The 21526-nt window shown below is 33.9% G+C and overlaps 1 protein-coding gene across 1 annotated transcript in view; it reads left to right on the top strand.

Annotated features, from left to right (window-relative positions):
* The window catches only part of LOC103680432 (disintegrin and metalloproteinase domain-containing protein 2-like), a gene marked incomplete at both ends in the record, with an annotated part of 50834 nt that extends 33232 nt beyond the window's left edge, over positions 1 to 17602 (top strand). The window contains 3 exons of the mRNA XM_008709957.1: positions 3314 to 3419; positions 11419 to 11617; positions 17520 to 17602. Coding sequence (XP_008708179.1) covers positions 3314 to 3419; positions 11419 to 11617; positions 17520 to 17602 — 388 coding nt within the window. The remainder of the gene's footprint in view (positions 1 to 3313; positions 3420 to 11418; positions 11618 to 17519) is intronic.
* Positions 17603 to 21526: the final 3924 nt, after the last annotated feature.

The raw sequence follows: 21526 nt of genomic DNA, 5'->3' as shown, positions 1-21526 counted from the left end.
GGGTGCCGACCGCGAGTCCGCCCGCTCCCCCGTGCAGGTGGCCCGCCAGCCACCAGCCGCCCCGCGCGCGCTCCGGGAGCTCCCGGTCTCAGTCTGGATCCCGTGAGCACACCGGGATTCCGGTGTTCCGGGAGATGGCTGGTGGCGCGCGCTCCCGGCTCACCGGTCTCAGTCCGCTCTCTCGTGGGTGCCCTCTGTGAGTCCGCCCGCTCCCCCGTGCAGGTGGCTGCAGCTTCCCGGCGCCCAAACGCGGCGGCTCCCTCCCCCTTCCGTTTATCTTCCGATATCCGTGCACGGTTTACAGCTCCCCTCTTCGTACCTCAATACTCAGTGCTGGAGATGTTCATTTGTAGAGATCCAGATGTATCATCCTGCGTCTCAGGCTGATTCCGTGGTTATTTAGGCTGGTCTGGTACCTATCTAGCTCGACTCAGGGGACCGGCTGAAAAAGGGGTCCCCTACTCCTCCGCCATCTTAACTCCGCCACCTCTTTCCTATTTTAAACATTTACTGATATCAGTTTCTAAATACTGCTTTCAATGTTTCTCATAAATTTTTGTATGTCATGTTTTTATTCCTACTCATTTTAAAGTATTTTCTAAATTCCCATGAGATTTTTTTTTTCTTTGCTGCTTTGGTTATTTAGGAGTGTGTTTTTTAATTCTCATGTTTGTACATTCCCTAATATACTTTTATTATTGTTTTTTCATTGAATTCCATGGTATTCAGAGACATAATTCATATGATTTCAGTCCTTTTCAATTTCTTTAGACTGTCTTGGCCTCACATATGCATGGAGAAGAATATGTATCTTGCTATTTTGGGTAGAGTGTTCTACAGATATCTTTTAGGTCTAGTTCATTTATAGTGTTTTAATTTTGTATTTCCTTACTGATCTATTTGTTCTGTCCACTATTGAAAGCCGATAAAAGTCAGGTATTATTTTTGTCTGTTCCTTCTGCCAGTTTTTATTTCATAGATTTTGGTGCTTTGTTCTTAGGGAACATGTTTATAACTATAATATTTTCTTCACTGATTGACTCTCTTGGTCTTTAGTAACAGTTTTTTTTCTTATACTGCATTTTTGTGATGTTGGTATAGGCACTCCAGCTTTCTTTGTGTTATTGCTCTGGGTTTGTATACATTCATGATCGTGGGTCACTATGCCAGGGGTGGCATCTGTGCCTCCGCTTCTACCAAATTTTAAGGGTTTTTTTTTCTCCTTTGCCCAGTGTGTAGGAGTTGCTCAGCTAGTTTTTAGGGGTTTTTTTGGAGATGAAATTTTTCCATATGGAGTTGAAGATTTGGTGTGCCTGTGAAGGTGGTGAGTTCAGAATATTCCTACCTTGCCATCTTGAATTAGAACCTCTAACCCCATTAGCATTTTAAAGATGTTATTCTATTGTTACATGGTTTCCATATTTTCTAAAGAAACTCTGTTAAGTTGTGTCTGTTTTCCCTTTGAGCTATCAGGATTTTCCCTATTTTTTTTTTTTTAACCAGTCTTCATATCACATGTTTGGGTGTATTTGTGTATGTGTGTATGCTTAATTCTTCTTAATGTTCTGTGAGTTTCTTGGAACTCTGGTGTAAATACTGTATTATTATACAGATTTTCTTAAAATTTTAATTTATATTTAATTCTCTCTCCATAAAATTACTTCAATATATTTATTTTTGATACTTTTCTTTCTTGCATATTTATATCCTTTGTAATTAATTTTCATATATATGTCTCATTGTTCTTTTTCTCAACTATTTTAATATAGGTAGATATTTTTATCTTATATTTTTTTCTTGAATGAGAAAGACATTTCTAGTTAAATTTTTTTTATTTTCTTCAATTTTTTCCTTTTTTGAATCCCTGCTTTCAGTTTAAAATGCTTTTTGTAAGATACTATTATTATCCATCTTTTTCTTCTGTTAAGTGTATGAAATGAGAGACTGATCACTTTAATTAAATCTGAAACTGATATGTATTAAGCTTTGGTCAGAGTTTAAATAAAGTTCCATTTATTTAGTTCACTGCTGTTTCTATGGCATAACACTTCAGGGTTTTCAAATGAGAGTTGTTTTATTTACTGAGACTCTTCCTCTTGGCAGATATGTAAGCACAACACAGAAACTGCTGAAAAATCCACACTGCTTTATGGAAGTCATCTCCTTATATTTTATTTTATTTTGTTATTTAAAAAATGTATTTAAAATCAATTAATTAACTTATAGTGTATTGCTAGTTTCAGAGGTAGAGTTTAGTGGTTCAACAGTTGTATATAACACCAAGTTGTATATTACATCAAGTTCCCTCCTTAGTGCCCATCACCCAGTTGCCCCTCAGTTTTGTTTCCTATAGTTAAGAATCTCTTTTGGTTGAATCTTCTGCTTTTCACATGTTTAGAAGCAGGAAAAAGCTTTGAGGGGAGAATAAACTATATGTTGAGGCCCCTTGGATCTTTAATTTTATTACTATAGCTATAAAAATCTTTCAACTTTGGCCTATTTTTATGTCCACCATCAATGGCCTGCTTCACTAGCTAAACATATAATTTTGACTTCTCACCCATAACCAGGTTTGCAAATGATCTCTGGGATAAAAACAACAACAACAACAAAAAAGCAAAACAAAACAAAAAACAAAACAAAAAAACCCTGCTTATTTTCAGTTCACTAGAGGCCGTAGGAGTTTCAGCTGAGATCCTGATGTCCATTGTGGATCCTCTTAGGTGTGCCATTTTTCTTCAGCACCACAGTGCAGTGGTTAAATCTTCCTATCAAAGGTTTTGGGTTAATCTTTCCACTACAGTAGAACTAATGGAGGTTATAATAAATAAACTGCTCTTTAAGCAGATTAGCTCTTATGAGAATTGAACACATCTTGTGCATGGATTGGGTAGTGAATGTAAAAATTATGACTCCCCAAGATTTTTGTCTGAGGAAAATCTGATGCAAAAGTAAGATATTAGTTTCTTAGTTTGACTTGAAAAGACATTTATGCAAAATAGGTTCTTGACCAATAAGTCAATTTTTAGTTTCTTATACACTTATAGATATCTAGACTTACAAAAAATTAGCAAAATAAACTGTGCACCATGGTTAAATTTAAGATATCTTTTTGGTAGTAGATCAGAATGCTTTCAATTTTTAATTATATCATTGAAATGATTTTGTGTTATCTTAAATTTAGTTTTGTTTTCAATTTGTTATGATCATATTTTCTACAATATATCTTAAACTATTTCAGAATTTCAAATATATTCATAAATTATTTTAAATTAATAGAAGCTCAGTATGACTAACTACACATTTTTTTCAGATGCAGATTTTGGTCCTGAAGAGTGTTATACTCACCTTAATTCTAAGACTGATCAATCTGGAAACTGTGGTTCAGGTCCTTCAGGATACAGACAGTGTCAAACTAAGTATGTTTTAAGAAATCTATCTGAGAAACTCTATTTATTGCTTTAAATTAGAAAATACCAGCAGATAATTAAGCTTATGAGTAATCAAAATATTACTTGATCATGAAGTAAGACTATAAATTATAAATGTCTTTAATACAGAATATTTATACTGCTCTTTCTCATATATTTGCTTATCCCTTGTACCTTCCCTCAGAGTGTTTAATTTGTATAGGTACATTAAAAACATTAGACAGACTGCTCATTCTTATTTTGCATACTGTCATTTTAATTTTACAAAGGATGAGCATTCTTATAGTGAGGAAATGAAAATGCATGAATTTGTACTATCCAGTAAGTAAAGCACTGTGTTTAAGAACATGTGCTCTATAGCCATACATCTTTGTTTCAAATCCCAATCGCACTGCTTACCTACTTGTGTGATATGTGCTTCATTTTTCTGATATGTAAAATATGAATATTAATTCCACTAACACCATTGGGCTGATGCCAGTGTGGAATTTAGATACTCTATTGAGAGTATTTAGAGTGGGACTGACACATAGTATGCACTATATGGGAGTTAATTATTAAATTTTATAATTAATATATATATTAGAACTAGAATGTTACTGTTATAATATTTTATTTTGATATAATTTCAAAGATGGTTTGATAGTGAAAGTAAAAATTCTGTAAAACACTTCTAGTTTGCATGAATAGTACAGATTCCCCATACACATTTACCCAGGTTTACCGATTGTTTACAGTTTGGCCTTTTGCTTTATCCTTTTTTCAACTTTCCTCTCCTGTCTTCAAAATGATTTTCCTAAACCATTTGAAAGAATATTGAAAACTATTCTTCTTTACCCCTAAATAAATCACGTGTCTTTCCTGACAATAAAGATATTTTCTTAACAAAACTATATTGTAGCTATAAAATATGGTTCATATTAAAACTTCTATAATTGTCTCAGTGAAGTATTTAGAGTTATTTTGCCTTTCTCAGGAAGGCAAGGATTTTTCAAATCCAGTCATATATTTGCATTTAGTCATAATGTATTTTATCTAATGTATTTATCTAATCTAATATCATAATGTATTTATCATAATGCGCTTTAATCTAGAAAATTTTCTTTGTTTCAATTTTTTCTTTTCCATAGGTTTTTTTTTTTTAATGCTACGGAGTAATTGTTTTAAAGATTTCCCTCAATTTGGTTTTGATGGATATTTTTTGTAATTAGATTCATTTTAAGCATTTCAGCATGTCCACAATGGACATATATGCTTTAGTGAAATTTTTAAAGGGTACATGGCATTTTTTCTCAATCTTGGATATTTTAGGTTAAATTATACTGAAACCATGGACATACTTTGTTCCTATTCAAACTTTGATCCACTGAATTTAAAATCCATTGATGATTTCTAACTCCATTATTGACTCTGCCTTTAAACTAGAAATGTACTGTAGGAAGTATTCCCTTCACTATAATTATTTGTTTGTTTGTTTATGTGTTTATTTATATCAGTTCATACTCAGCAATTGTTATTTTCTTCAATAGTATAGAATACATTACTGTTATTATTTATTCTGATTCTTTTTCAGATTGTCTCGGTTTGGCTACTGAGAGTTTCTTTTATTTGGCCACAGTGTCTTTTTTCAAAACTGTATATGACTCTTTAAGAACTTCCAAATTTTTCAAAATCTTCTAGGTTCTGTTATACTTTTCCTACCTCTACTCTGGATTCAGCTATTTATCCAAGTAGCCCATATATGTTTTAGTAGAGAATATTTAAAAAATAAATATCTGGGCACTGGGTGTGCTTATTTCCACTGTCTTTCATTACCTCTAAGCCCTCTTAGTCAATAGAGCTAGAACATACACGTAATATATGCACATACATGTATCACACAATTATTTATATGTTCACGAATATCTCTGTATTTAAAACATGAAGTTAAAGTGATAATTTTATTTTTTATTAAACACCACAAAGTACATTTTAGTACATTTATAAGTTCCCTTCTTATATGTTCCAGCTCAAAATACATAGAAGTCATTTCACAATTGCTAAAATTATGTACAAAGATTCCATCTATTGACTAAAAAAACCCCTTCAAGCTATCATGACAGTATTTTCCTTTAAATCATTGATATGTTTATATTAGCTGCTATACAGTGCTTCTCTGCAAATTGCAGTATTTACGTCATTTTGATTTTGGTATCTAGTGATTTATTTGCTCCTTGACTATGTCACATTTTATTTTTAGAATTTTTTTGACTTTATATTGTATACTATGAATAATATGTAATGGAAACTTTGCATTCATTTATGTTTTCTAAATGCTATAGAATTTTGTTATGGAAGGAATTTAACATAGTTGGACTTATACTATAAACAATACCTCTCTGTGAGCAGCAGCTGAAATACTGTTCATTTCTTTATGCCTCTTAAGATGCTTCTTATGAACTCCCTGGAGTCTTCACTGCACATGCTTAGTTCAGTGGTCTGCCAGGATTTAGGATGAAGTTTATGCACACTTTAGTGCTGAGTACCTTTAAATTTACAGTCACCTAATTAACATGAGGCCCATTTTTTAGTTCTGCACTCTGACTATTCAAGCTAAGAGATTGAATGTTCTGTATTGAATTTAAAAAATCCTAATCCATAATATCTCTTGACTTAGTTCCAATTTTTAAGGCTCTATTCTCATATAATTTTTCCCTTCCTGGTTAAATTCCAGTGCCTTGTGTGTGTGTGTGTGTGTGTGTGTGTGTGTGTGTGTGTTTCAGATTAGAATTCTACCCTTACTGGAATCCACTTTAACCCACTCTTTGTAGAAATGAGTTTAGATCAGGTTCTGTGTCAATGCCTTCCAGCCAAAGACCACAGGAACACAACTGTAGTTGAACAAGTTGGGTTTATTACATGTACCAATCAGTGAAACTCCATGGGAAACTGTGGGACATCTTTGTTCCAAAGTTTTAGAAAATGTTTATAGGACTTGGATTTGCATTAAGTGATTTTCAACAGGATTTTAGGAAGTCGATCTTTCTTCTGAATTGGATGTTTTCAGAAAGTGAAGGTAGTTCTATGACTGGGTACCTCAATAAATCTTACATATGAAGAAGAACGACTGGAGAGAAGTTGAAGTTGTCATTGATAATGAGCAACAGTCACTCGTATTAGCTGGATGAGAGCGACGTTTGGTAATTTTGTTGTTTGGACCATGTTTATGTCTTGTCTCTCTATGTTCAAGACATAATTTATGGAGCAGGTTTGTCTTTGTCTTGACCCATCATGGTCACAGAGTAACTTGGCTTAAGGTTGATATTCCTAAAATTCCTTATATTCAACAGTTAGGCACGATGATCTAGCTATAGGCGCACGTCAGTTCACATCAATTCTAATGCCTTGCTGTTAATTCTTTCACCTGAACATCAAGAGCTGCTTTTCTCTTTTTCATTTTCCTTTTTTGCCCAAAGGCAGAAAAAGTCAGGCCATAGAAAATTGCTCTAAGATATCTTTATTTTCATCATTGCTAAGATTTTGCTGATCAGGAATTTATTTTGAGAACAGGTATATAGTTGGGCTGGTGTTTGTCTCCCCTGCCACTTTTGGTGCAGGACAATTTGTTGAATCCTCTGATATATCAGTGGGTATGTGGTAGAATTTGAGACCTCCAACACAATTCATAAGCCAAATAAAAATTTTATGGCATAACATATACTATAAATAGACGCTCACATTATCCATCAGACATAATTTTCAAGATACCCAATTTGTTAAAATATTGCATATACCTTAAACAGTGATAACTCTACAATATATAATTCATTTACTTTTGTTAATCTAACTTTAGCTCTTGAAATCTTAATGTTTTAAGTTTTTATTTATTTATTTATTTTTATTCTTTATTTTTTAAATATTTTATTTATCTATTTGACAGATACAGACAGCCAGCGAGAGAGAGAACACAGGCAGGGGGAGTGGGAGAGGAAGAAGCAGGCTCCTAGTGGAGGAGCCTGATGTGGGGCTCGATCCCAGAATGCTGGGATCACGCCCTGAGCCGAAGGCAGACGCTTAACGACTGCGCCACCCAGGCGCCCCTAAGTTTTTGTTTAAACTCCAGTTAACATACAGTATATTAGTTTTAAGCATACAATTTAGTGACTCAACACTTATATACAACACCTGGTGCTCCTCACAACAGTGCACTCCTTAATCCCCATCACCTATTTAACCCATCTCCCTCCACCCACCACCCCACTAGTAACCATCTAGTTAAGAGTCTGTTTCTTGGTTTTCCTCTTTCTCTCTCTTTTCCCCCCATGTTCATTTGTTTTGTTTCTTAATCTGCGTATATGAGTGAAATCATATGCTGTTAGCCTAATACTCTAGCTCAATCCACATTATTGCAAATGGCAAGATTTCATTCTTTTTTATGGCTGAGTCATATTCCATTTTATATATGTATATATTCCATTATATATATCTCATACTTCTTTACCCATTCATCAGTTGATGGATACTTGGCTAATTTCTGTGGTTCGGCTATTGTAGATAAAGTGACTGTCAATATTGGGATGCATATATCCCTTTGGATCAGTGTTTTTGTATCCTTTGGGTAAATACCTAGTAGTGCAATTGCTGGATTATAGGGTAATTCCATTGTTAACTTTTTGAGGAACTTACATACTGTTTTCCAGAGTGGTTGTACCAGTTTGCATTCCTAACAACAGTGCAAGAGGTTCCCCTTTCTCCATATCCTCACCAAAACCAATTGTTTCTTGTGTTATTGACTTGAGCCATTCTGACCTGTGTGAGGTGACATCTCACTGTAGTTTTGATTTGCATTTCCTTGATCAGTGATGTGGACCATCTTTTCAAGTGTTTGTTATCCATCCGTATGTCTTCCTTGGAAAAATGTCTATTCATATCTTCTGCCAATTTTTTAACTGGATTGTTTGTTTTCTTTTTTTTTTTTAAAGATTTTATTTATTTATTTGACAGAGAGAGAGACAGCCAGCGAGAGAGGGAACACAAGCAGGGGGAGTGGGAAAGGAAGAAGCAGGCTCCCAGTGGAAGAGCCCGATGTGGGGCTTGATCCCAGAACTCCGGGATCACGCCCTGAGCCAAAGGCAGACGCTTAAGGACTGAGCCACCCAGGCGCCCCTGGATTGTTTGTTTTCTGAGTGTTCAGTTGTATTAGTCATTTATATATTTTGGATACTAACCCTTTACCAGACATGCCATTTGCAAACATCTTCTCCCATTCCAAAGGTTGCCTTTTAGTTCTGTTATTTCCTTTACTGTGTAGAAGCTTTTTATTTTGCTGAAGTCTGATAGTGATTTTTTGTGGGTTTTTTTTTTTCTTTTGTTCGCCTTCCCTCAGGAGACATATGTAGTTAGAAGTTGCTGTGGCCAGTGTCAAAGAGGTTGCTGCCTATTTTTTTCTCTAGGATTTTGGTATTCCTGTCTCACATAGGTTTTTCATTCATTTTGAATTTATTTTTGCGTATTGTGTATGAAAGTGGTCCAGTTTCATTCTTCTGCAGGGAGCTGTCCAGTTTTCCCAACACCATTCTTTAGAGACTGTCTCTTTCCCATTGTATATTCCTTCCTGCTTTGTTAAAGATTAATTGACCATATAGTTATGGGTTCATTTCTGGGTTTTCTATTCTGTTCTATTGATTTATGCTAGTACCATACTGTTTTGATTACTACAGCTTCATAATATAACTTGAAGTCTGGACTTATGATGCTTCCAGCTTTTGCTTTTCTCTTTCAAGTTTGCTTAGGATATTCAGTGTCTTTTGCGATTCCATAAAAATTTTAAGATTGATTGTTCTAGTTCTGTGAAAAATGCTGGTGGTGTTTTGATAGAGATTGCACTGAAAGTTTAGATAGCTTTGGGTAATATATTTTAACAATATTTGTCCTTCCAATCCTCATCCTCCTCCTCCTCCTCCTCCTCCTCCTCCTCCTCCTCCTTCTTCTTTTTGTCTGATTGCTGTGGCTAGGCTTCCAGTACTACATTAAATAACACTGTTGAGAGTGGACATCTCTGTCTTGTTCCTGACTATAGAGAAGGAAAGCTTTCTCAGTTTTTACCCATTGAGGATGATATTAGCTGTGGGTTTTTCATAAATGGCCTTGATTACATTGAGGTATGTTCCCTCTAACCCTACTTTGTTGAGGGTTTTTATCATGAATGGATGTTGTAGTTTGTTGAATGCTTTTTTTCTGCATCTATTGAAATGATCATATGGTTTTTTTCCTTTCTTTTATTAATGTGGTGTTTTACATTGATTGATTTCTCACTTTCTGTCAATATTTGTGTAGCATTATTTTTTCTTTATTCATTTCATAGAACTTATCTCTAGAGCCATGTGGTTTTAGGCTTTTCTTTATAATTGGGGAGCACATTTAGATTATAGGCAAATGTAAAGTTTTCACTGGTGTTGGTTCTCATCAGTCTTTCTGAGGTTCCTCCAGCACATACATGTAGCCTCCCTGTCAGCTAGGGATGTGATATAAGGAGAGTTTATCACTACCCTTTATGGAACTACTATTTCCAGGATCATGCCTTTAATTTCTGTCCAATCTGTTAGATCACATAGGACTTTAATTGTTGAACAAACAAACTTTAATAGCTGACTAATCCCAATTGAGATCTCAACTTTGGGCTCACAGTGTTTCTGGTTTTACATTCTTTTCCTAACCTTATTACTACTTTTATTCAAAGTATTGATGGGTGAGATTATTTGTTCTCTTCACCAAGTCTAGAACCACTCCTCTGACATTTAATTTAAAGGTTTCCATGACCAGCCCTGCCCTGGTAAAATAGCATCAACTGATTTGGGAGAGGGCATAGGAGCAGACTCAGCAAAAAAGAACACACCTCCCACTATTCTTACTTGATTTTATGGCAGCTTTTCATAAATGAGTCTCACTTTTTTGTTTGTTTTGATCAGTTTCTATAGCCCTGAAATGGTTGTTTTGACAAATTTGCCCAGTTCTATATTTGTTTTGGGGGTAGATAATTTAAATATATCTTCTCTCTTTATCCCATAGCCCCCTCATTTAGATTTATTAGCACAATGTTCTTGGTTCTGTTTCTAACTTATCACAAAATCTAGTACTGATCCATGATAAATATTGTCATCTAACTAGGAATAAAAAGGGACTTCCTCAATCTGATAGAGTTATATACATTTTGTACTTCTGTAAGCTTCCATCTAGGATAAGTTCCTTTCAGTGTGAAGAACTTGGTTTATATTTTCTTTAGTTCAGGACTGCTGGTGACAAATTTTCTTAATTATTGTCTGAAAATGCCATGTTTCATTTTGAAAGATATTTTTTCTGCATATAGAGTGGGAAGACAATTTGCTTCTTTTTTTAAACTGTCATTCAATAATCTTCTGGTCATTGTTTTTCTTGGGAAGTCAATCTTAAATTTTATTATTGCTCTTTTGCTTTTAATGCTTTTTTCTGTTTTCATTACTTTTATCACTTTTTCTGTATTTCACAGCACTATCTTTATGATGTATCTTTCATGGTTTTATTTTAATATTTATTGTGTATAATGCTTTTTGAATGTGGGTTTCAATGTCTTGTCTATTTGGAACCCATAATTCTGAGAGTAGGTATTATGTTTGAACAATTGAAAAGAAAATCCAATAAGACTGGTAATTAGATAAACTTTACCAACTTTACTAATTTTTAAAAATAGAATAATCTTGGAATTGCTTATCTTTACAAATCAAAAAAAGAGTGAAGGAATTATTACCAAAAAAGTGATCAGGTTAACTGGGAAGTAGTTAAAAATTATTAAAATATTCAGTTATTTTTAGCAATGCAAGCAAAGCCTTTATACTTCTTGTTATTTTACAATTAATTCATGCATGTTTTTGCAAGCCTTAAATGCTTTACCTAAATCTTTTTGCTTCATAAATGATATTCTAATATTTCTTTTTATTGAAATCTAATGATTTCATTTATTCATAAATTATAGGGATCTGCTGTGTGGAAAATTAATATGTCAATATAAAAGGGAAGAAATAATTAAGATTCCGAATGCCACTGTTATTTATGCCAATATAACTGGACGCCTCTGTGTTGCTTTGGATTTTCCACATAATTTTAGAGATGGCGAAATGATGTGGGTAAAAGAAGGAACTGTTTGTGGTGCTAATAAGGTACGTGGCCTTTCATTCCCAAATAAATTCCTAATATTTATTTTATTCCTAATATTTTATACTCTATTTTCAAATGCATGTTTAATATTTTTCTCACAATTTGATTGTACATTTGCTTTCAAAAATAAAAAAACTTTAAGGAAAAATGTTTAAATATGCATTCACACAGATTATTTTGCTATGAACATTTTATTGGCTATTTCATACCTTTTTCATGGACATTATGTATATTCACTGAATTGAAAATCATACTGTTCATTCACTGTATTTTATTAACTTGTCTAATAGTACATAGATTGTACTAATGCCATGAATTATCTTTCCCTACAAATACTTTAAAATAGCTGTTAAAATAATGTACATTCATTTTTGTGATGAAAATAATAATTGAAGCAAAAATCAAAGGCACATATCTGAGATGTAACTATTACCCATTTTCATGAATCTTCCAACAATTCTTTATTTATATGCCCATATAGACAAATATAGGATACTTATATACTAACCATATTATATATATAGTTCTTGAATTTTTATTGATGTATCATTGACATACAACATTACATTAGTTTCAGGTGTATAACAGTGATTTGCAGTCTATACATTAAGCTATGCTTACAACAGGAGTAGCTACCATCTATCACCATTCATGTTTCTTTCACTGTCCTTCACCCATTTGACCATCTCTCTACCCTGCTCTGGCAAACATCAGTTTGTTCTTTGTACTTATGGGTCTGCTTCTGCTGTTTGTTCATTCATTTAGTTTTCTAGATTCCATATATCAGTAAAATCATATGGTATTTGTCTTTCTCTGCCTGACTTATTTCACTTAATATAATACCCTCTAGGTTCATCCATGTTGTCACCAATGGCAAGATCTCATTCTCTTTTATGGATGACTAATATTCTATTCTCTCTCCCTCTCTTTCTCTCTGTATATAATCTCACATCTTCTTTATTTGTTCATCCATGGATAAACGCTAGAGTTGTTTCCACATCTTGACTATTATAAATAATGCTGCAATAAACATAGGGATGCATATATCTTTTTGAATTAGTGTTTTCATTGTGTTGGCATTTTGTTTGGGTAAATATCCAATAGTAGAATTTCTTTTTTTTAATATTTTAATGTTTTTTTTATTATATTATGTTAGTCACCATACAGTACATCCCTGGTTTCTGATGTAAAGTCCGATGATTCATTAGTTGCATATAACACCCAGTGCACCATGCAATACGTGCCCTCCTTACTACCCATCACCAGTCTATCCCATTCCCCCACCCCCCTCCTCTCTGAAGCCCTCAGTTTGTTTCTCAGAGTCCATAGTCTCTCATGCTTCATTCCCCCTTCTGATTACCCACCCTTTCTTTATCCCTTTCTTCCCCTACCAACCTTCCTAGTTCTTATGTTCCCTAGATGAGAGACATCATATGATAATTGTCTTTCTCTGCTTGACTTATTTCACTTAGCATTATCTCCTCCAGTGCCATCCATGTTGCAGCAAATGTTGAGAACTCGTTCTTTCTGATAGCTGAGTAATATTCCATTGTATATATGGACCACAACTTCTTAATCCAGTCATCTGTTGAAGGGCATCTCGGCTCCTTCCATGATTTAGCTATTGTGGACAATGCTGCTATGAACATTGGGGTGCATATGGCCCTTCTCTTCACTATTTCTGTATCTTTGGAGTAAATACCCAGTATTGCAATGGCTGGGTCATAGGGTAGCTCAATTTTTAACTTTTTAAGGGACCTCCACACTGTTTTCCAGAGTGGCTGTACCAACTTGCATTCCCAATAGTAGAATTTCTTGGTGATATGGTATTTCTATTTTTAACTTTTTGAGGAACATCCATACTGTTTTCCACAGTGACTGCACCAGTTTATTCCTATTATCAGTGCATGAAGGTTCCCTTTTCTCCACATTCTTGCCAACACTTGTTATTTCTTATCTTTTTGATACTACTCATTCTGACAACTGTGAGATGATATCTCATTGTGGTTTTGATTTGCATTTCCCTGATGATTAGTGATGCTGGGCATCTTTTCATGTGTCCCCTGGTCACAGACTCTTAAATACAGGGAACAAATTGGTGGTGGTTGCCAGAGTGGAGGTGGTTTGGGGGAATGTGTGAAATAGATAAAGTAGATTAAGAGATACAAACTTCCAGTTATAAAATAAGTGTCATGGAGATAAAGTACAGCATGGGGTGAGGGGCGCCTGACTGGCTCAGTCTATTGAATGTCGGACTCTTGGTTTCAGCTCAGGTTATGATCTCATGGGTGTGAGATGTAGCCTCACATTGGGCTCCATGCTCAGCAGGGAATCTGCTTAAGGATTCTCTCCCTCTGCCACTCCCCCAACTCGTGCACTCACTCTCCCTTTCTCTCGTTCAAATAAATAAATCTTCTTTTTAAAGTATAGCACAGGGAATATATTTAATAATACTGTAATAACATTGTGTTGTGACAGATGGTTTCATACTTATGGTGAGCATTGAAAATTATAGAACTGTCAAATCAATATGTTGTACACCTGAAACTAATAAAACATTGTATGGTAATTATGCTTCAATAAAGATATATATGTATTATTTCATCTGATAATTATAGAAGTATTTGCCATACATATAAGTCCTATTACTGCCTATCTTTACTAATGTTTATTTTAAAAATTAGGTTGTAAAAAAAGTATCCAAAAGTTGTCACCCCAAATTCTCACAAAAAAACTCATTTTTAAAACTTTGTAATAAGTTTTAATTTTGTGAAATTTATTTTCAAAAATATTTCCCAAATTATTGCCAAAAGCGTCTTGAATTTTTAACACCCCATTATTTCTAACTAGTCAAACACAGACTATATGAATTAGGAATTGCACGAGACAAGACCCACTAAGAATGGCTTAAACAGTTGATGGTTTATTCTTTCTCATCATGTTAAAAATATGTGGATATTGTTTATCCAGACAAATTAAGGGGTTCCATGTCATCAATGATATAGATTCAGTCTAATTTTCAGCTATAGATCCTGTACAGTAATACTCTCCTTGGTTCTTTGAAGATGATTGATGGAACTCCAACTATCTCCACATTTTAAGAAACATTTTTTGAAAGAGCTAAAGGGAAAAAAGGATGCATGCCATTTTTATTTGCCACAGTTAGTGAACAAGATGAGGGATATCTGGTAGTCACTACTCTGTTACAGTATTCATAACCAAAGTGATGCTTTATCAAATAAGACATCTATGTCAGCAGATTTAAATCATTCTACTGTTCATCTTTAAAGAAGCAATGCATATAATGTTGGAAAAGTTTCTGTTTCAAGGTAGGGAGATACAGGTGCTGGGCAGAGATTATGGGAGGCATTATCCAAATGGTAGCTGCAAAACTTTGGCTTCATATATATCATATATTTCTATTAACAAAAGATTATCAAGCTAGCTGCATGTTAGTGCTCTAATAATTTTTTTTTGGTATTCTGAAAATTAGAGCATCATTGTTTATTAAATACTTCATATCTAAATGTTCATTTGGACTTTAATGAATTCGTTGTCACAAGAGATTTTATAATTCTTTCTGTTTATAAAGAAATAGCAGAAGATATTGAGTCCTAAATATATTGTTTCAGTTTTCAGACATTAGTGACTAAGTATGAAAAATAGTAAATGCTATTAACCTGCTTGTACACAAGGAATATAACAAGGATTTGCCAAGATCTGTATTTATAAGTCTTGATCTTGAAATTCAAATAGAAATGATAAGCCCAAAACCTGATAGGAAAATGTTCTGTCAAAAGAAATAAGCACAGCGGTGCCTGGGTGGCTCAGTACTTTAAGCATCTGCCTTTGGCTCAGTTCATGATCCTGCATTTCTGAGATTGAACCCCACATTGGGCTCCCTGCTCATCTGAGTGTCTGCTCCTCCCTTTCCCTATGCCCCTCCCTCTGTTCCTGCTCTCTCTCTCTCTCTCTCGCTCTCTCTGCCAAACAAATAAATAAAATCTTTAAAGAAAGAAGCACATATACTCATTACAATATTTGAGGAAGATCAAGGTGGAAAATATCAATGCTTGATTCTGAGGGAGAAACTGAAGGAGTCATAAAATAATATGGTGGAAACAAATTCCTGACAAATGCCATCCTATTACGCATCCTTACTGTGGCGGCCACAACAGGAGACAGGACTATGACAGCACTGAAAATAGAAATAATGATAATCATGAGTACACCACTACTTTGGTTTTATTTGTTTTTCCTTGAGTAAAAATGTAAAAGACTAAGGTATGAAAAAAATCCCTATAATGTGGGCAGGGTATTTATTTGCCTGTTCTTTCAGAATGGAAAACAGGAATTGGTTTCAAGTTGCTAAAACGTAAGCTATTTGCATGCTCACATAAAAGATTAAAGCCCTGAAGATATGCACAAGTTAATATATCACACTACTGATGGTAATGAAACAGACTGTTGAAAGTCACCTGGCTGGGTCTGGAAAATCACACTGACTGTGCTAAATAAAACTGCAGGTGTAATCAATTCTAACGGCCAAAAGTGCATAAGATTTAAAATGGTGTTCCTGTAGACACCCCTTTCTTATTTTCAAATAGGTTTTTTATTGTAAGAAAGGAATTTCAATTTTTTTTCAAAACATTTCTGCTTCTGGGTTGATTTGACTTATCTTGCATTTTATTTACATTTAATCATGTTATAGTGTGTATTAAATACATATTCTGCTTTTCCCCCACCCTTTCAACTGTGGAAAATAATTCAATTTGTTTAGACTGTATATTCCCCATATATTAACAAAAGTTATATTATCTTTTAGGATACCCTTGGCTGCTGTGAATAGCAGTATATACTGTTCTCACAATATGAGTTTAGTGAGTGTACCTCCTATCTTAGTTTTTAAAACACTAATACATAAATTACATACTATATTTTGTGGTAAAATATATGTAGCATAAAATTTACCCCCTTAATCATTTTCAAGTGTGCAGTTCAGGAACACAAATACATTCACATTTTTGTACAATGACCATCACTAGCCATCTCCAGAAAATTTTAATCATTATAAACTGACACTCTGTATACATTAAACTAACACTCTCCAATGAGCCTTCCCCACAGCCCTGGTAATCACTATTCTACTTTCTGTCTCTATAAATTTGCATATTCTAGGTACCTAATCCAAGTGGAATCCTACAGTATTTATCCTTTTGAGTCTGATTTATTTCACCTGATATAATGTTTTCAAATTCATCCATTTTGTTGCTGTATCAAAATTTCATTCCTTTTTAAGGCTGAATAATATTCCATTGCATGTTTATATCATATGTTGCTTATCCTTTTATCCATAAAAGGGCATTTGGTTTGTTTCATCTTTTGGCTATTGTAAATAAGGTTTCTACCACTATTGGTGTACGAATCTCTCTTCAGATCACTGTTTTCCATTGTTTTGATTATATACCTAGAAGTATTTCTGGATCATATGGCAATTGTTTAATTTTTGAGGAACTCCCATACTTTTTTTCCACTACTTTTCATTTCTGCCAAGGGTTACGATGGCTTCACATGCTCACCAACATTTGTTGTTTTCATTTTTTTATAATAGCCGTTTTAATGGGTGTGAAGTAGTACTTCATTATCATTTTTATTCTTTAATGGCTAGTGATGTTGAGCATCTCTCTATATGCATATTGGATATTTGCATATCTTCTTAGAGAAATATTTATTCCCAATCTTTGTTCATTTAAAAAAAATTAATTGAGTTTGAGAATTTTAGTAGTTCTTTTTATATTCTGAATATTAATTTTAATCAGATGTATGATTTGCAAATATTTTCTCCCAATCTATGGGATGCTTTTAATAGTTGATAGCATCCTCTGATGTATAAAAGTTTTAAATTTAGATGAAATCCAATTTATCTATTTTTTCTTTTTGCCTGTGGTTTTTTGCTATATTCAAGATATCATTGTTAAACCCAATACCATGAAATTTCCCCAGTATGTTTTGAGGAATTTTATAGTTTTAGTACTTATGTTTATGTCTAGAATACATTTATAGTTAGTTTTGTTTATGATGTAGGGTAAAAGTCCATGTTCATTTATTTTTTATGTGGATATCCAGGTTTCCCAGCACCATTTATTAAATAGACTTTTTTTCTTCCATTGAATTTCTGTGGCAACCTTACTGAAAGTCATTTGACCATATATCCAGGACTTTATCCTTGGGCTCTTTATTCTTTTCCATTGGTCTATATGGTGCCTTTGTCAGTACTACATTTTATTGATTACACAGCTTTTTAGTAAATTTGAAATCAGTAAGTGGGAGTCTAAGTTTTTTCTTTTTCAAGATCACTTTAACTATTTGTGGTCCTTTGATGCCATAATGATTTTTAGGATAAGTTTTCCTATTTCTGCAAACAAACAAACAAAACCCAAGGGATTTTATAAGGATTGCATTGAATCTACAAGTCGCTTTAAGTAAGTAGTATTGACACCCTAACCATATTAAGTCTTCCAATCATTGAATATGGAATACCTTTCCACTTGTGTCTTCTTTAATGATTTTCATCAGTGTTTTGTAGTTTCCAGTGTACAAGTCTTTTATCTCCTTGATTAACTTTATTCCTAAGTATTTTATTCTTGTTGATGTTATTATAAATGGAACTGATAACTTCAATCCCTTTTCAGGATGTTCACCTTTAGTGTGTAGAAATGCAACTGATTTTTATGTCTTGATTTTGTATCCTGCAACTTTGCTGAATTTCTTTATTAGTTCTAATATTGTGTGTATCTCTGTGTGTAGTATTTATGGGTTTCTACATATAAGATCATGTTATCTGGAAAAAGATAATTTTGCTCTTTTCTTTCCAACTGGGATAGCTTTTATTTCTTTTTATTGCTCTGGATAGAATTTCCAATCCCAAGTTGAACAGAAGTCATGAAAACAGTCATCTTTGTTTTGTTCCAGTTCTTAAAGAAAAAATTTTAACTCATCATTGAGTATTATGTTAGCTCTGTGTGTGTGTGTGTGTGTGTGTGTGTGTGTGTGTGTGTTTTATTCACCTATTTCACCTATCTGCCTCTGGTAACCATCAGTCTTTTCTCTATAGTTAAGAGTCTATTTTTTTGGTTTGCCTCTTTTTTTCTTTGTTTTGTTTCTTAAATTCCACATATGGTGAAATGATCTGGTATTGCCTTTCTCTGACTTGTTTACTTAGAATTATACTCTCTAATCCATGTTTTTGCAAATGGCATGATTTTCTTTTTATGGTTGAGTAGTCTTCCAGTATATAAAATATACAACATCTTCATTATCCACTCATTTATTGATGGACACTTGGGCTCCTTCCAATATTTAGCTATTGTAAATAATGCTGCAATAAACATAGGGAACATGTATCTTTTCAAATTAGTGCTTTTGTATTCTGGCTACACTAGTTTACATTCCCACCACCAGTGCACAAGCATGCCTTTTTCTCCATATCCTCATAAATACTTGTTTCTTGTGTTTTTTATTTTAGCCATTCTCACATGTGTGAGGTGATATCTCATCATGGTTTTGATTTGCATTTCCCTGATGATGAGTGATGTTGAGAATCTTTTCATGCATCTCTTCATCATCTGGATATCTTCTTTGGATAAATATCTTCTTTGGTTAAATGTTCGTGTCTTCTGCACATTCTCTAATTGGATTATTTGTTTTTATGGTGTTGAGTTGTATAAGTTCTTTATATATTTCTGTACTTTGGATGTCATTTTTTTGCATGCAGCTGTTCTGTTCTTCTAACACCAGTTGTTGAATAGACTTTTTCCCATTGCATATTCTTGCCTTCTTTGTTGAAGATTAATTGACCGTATTATCATGGGTTTATTTCTAGACTCTCTGTTCCATTGATCTGTGTCTATTTTTTGCCAGTGCCATACTGTTTTGATTACTATAGCTTTGTGATATATTTTTAAATCTTGGATTGTGATAGTTCCACTTTTGTTTTTGTTTTATTTCTTTTTAATGGATCACATGGAAAATCTTTAATATGTGCATATTTTTCTTTATTTACCTAGACTATAGGAGTTAAACACAGCATCTTTCAGATGTATTTTTTTAAAGATTTTATTTATTTATTTGAGAAGGAGAGAGAGTACATGAAAGAGAGAGAGAGCTCAGGAGCAGAGTGGAGGGGTAGAGGGAGAAGCAGACTCCCCCTGAGCAGGGAGCCTGATGCAGGACTCGATCCCAGGACCCCTGAATCATGACTTGAGCCTAAGGCAGACACTTAACTGACTGAGCTACCCAAGTGCTCTTCAGATGTATTTTAAGCATCTGCATTTTGTTTTGAGAGGTAGATTCCCATTGTTATTAACCCTAATTTACTACTGAATCACTATTACTATTGAAATAAACTCCTAATTTTTCTCCAGAATTAATTCTTACATTCACACTATTGCCAGGTTAATTTGTACCTTTTTAAGATGGTTAAAGTACACTATATTCTTACTATTATTCTCCTGTCCAAAATCTTCAGTGGAAACAAATCTTCTCTCAAAACCCATCAATCTTTCTATCCTTATCTCCTGACACTACTAAAAGTTTGTCATATGAAAGAGACCAATAGGATTGTTCACTGTTTTGTGAAGAAGCTTTATCATTTCCTGCCTTTGAATCTTCATTGTTCCTAGTTCCCACATGACTCCATCCCACTCACTCACCCTATAACTCAATTCTAGCATATTCTGCCTATGTGATTTCTTTTCTTAAAAAAAAAAAATGGCCCTTAACTTACTTGATGATATAACTTTTTTTTCACTCTATACTCAATGTGGGCTTGAACTCAGGACCCCAAGGTCAAGAGTCACATGCTCTACCAACTGAGCCAGCCAGTGCCCCTTGATGACATAACTTACTGCCTTTACTGTAAAATCTCATCTCCACCTAGAGGGCAAAGAATAAGTCTTCATCATTGGCCATAAATGCTCAAATATTTGTCTAATTATTGTTAAATAGAACATAATTATAATAGATAATGTTGCATATTTATTATGGGCCCCACTCTTTATATAGGTATTTCCTTTAATGCTCTCAATAATTTTAAGAGGTAAGTATTGCTATTAGAGGAAACTAACACTTAAGGAAGTTATTTATGTGCTCCAAAACACACAGCTGGCAATTAAATGAAATGTGTCTAGAACCCAGATCCATCTGCTTCCAAAGCCCTGTTGTTAACTACCAAACCAATATTTCCCAAACCTGCCTGATCCTTAAGAATCACTTGAAGCTCTACTCACAAAAACAGATTCCCAGGCACCATCTCACACAGAAGGAATCAAAATCTCCAGTGGTTATAGTTTTGTTTTTCTTTTTCAAGATTGCTTTGGCTATTCGGGGTCTTTTATGGTTCCATACAAATTTTAGTATTATTCTAGTTCTGTGAAAAATGCTGTTGGTATTTTTTTTTTTCTTTAGAGAGAGAGAGAGAGAAAGAATGTGAGCAGGGAGAGGTAAAGTAAGGGAGAGTGACTCTTAAGCAGGTTCTACACTCAGTGCAGAGCCTGACCTCGGGCTCAATCTCATGACCTAAGACCATGACTTGAACCAAAATCAAGAGTTGGTCACTTAGCCAACTGGGCCACCCAGGCACCCCAAATGCTATTGGTGTTTTGGTAGGGATTGCAATAAATCTGTAGATGGCTTTCAAAGTATGGACATTTTAATTATATTTGTTATTACAGTTGCATAGAATTCCATTGGCATAGAATATCTTTCTATTTGTGTCATCTTCAATTTCTTTCATCAATGTTTTATAGTTTCAGAATACAAAACTTTTATCTTCTTGGTTTAGTTTATTCCGAGGTATTCTATTATTTCTGATGTAATTGTAAATGTATTGTTTTTTTTAATGTTTTTTTATTATATTATGTTAGTCA

This window comes from Ursus maritimus, unplaced genomic scaffold, assembly GCF_017311325.1.
Source record: "Ursus maritimus isolate PB19 unplaced genomic scaffold, ASM1731132v1 scaffold_121, whole genome shotgun sequence".
Classification (NCBI taxonomy): Eukaryota; Metazoa; Chordata; class Mammalia; order Carnivora; family Ursidae; genus Ursus; species Ursus maritimus.
This window is presented reverse-complemented; position numbering and strand designations above follow the sequence as displayed.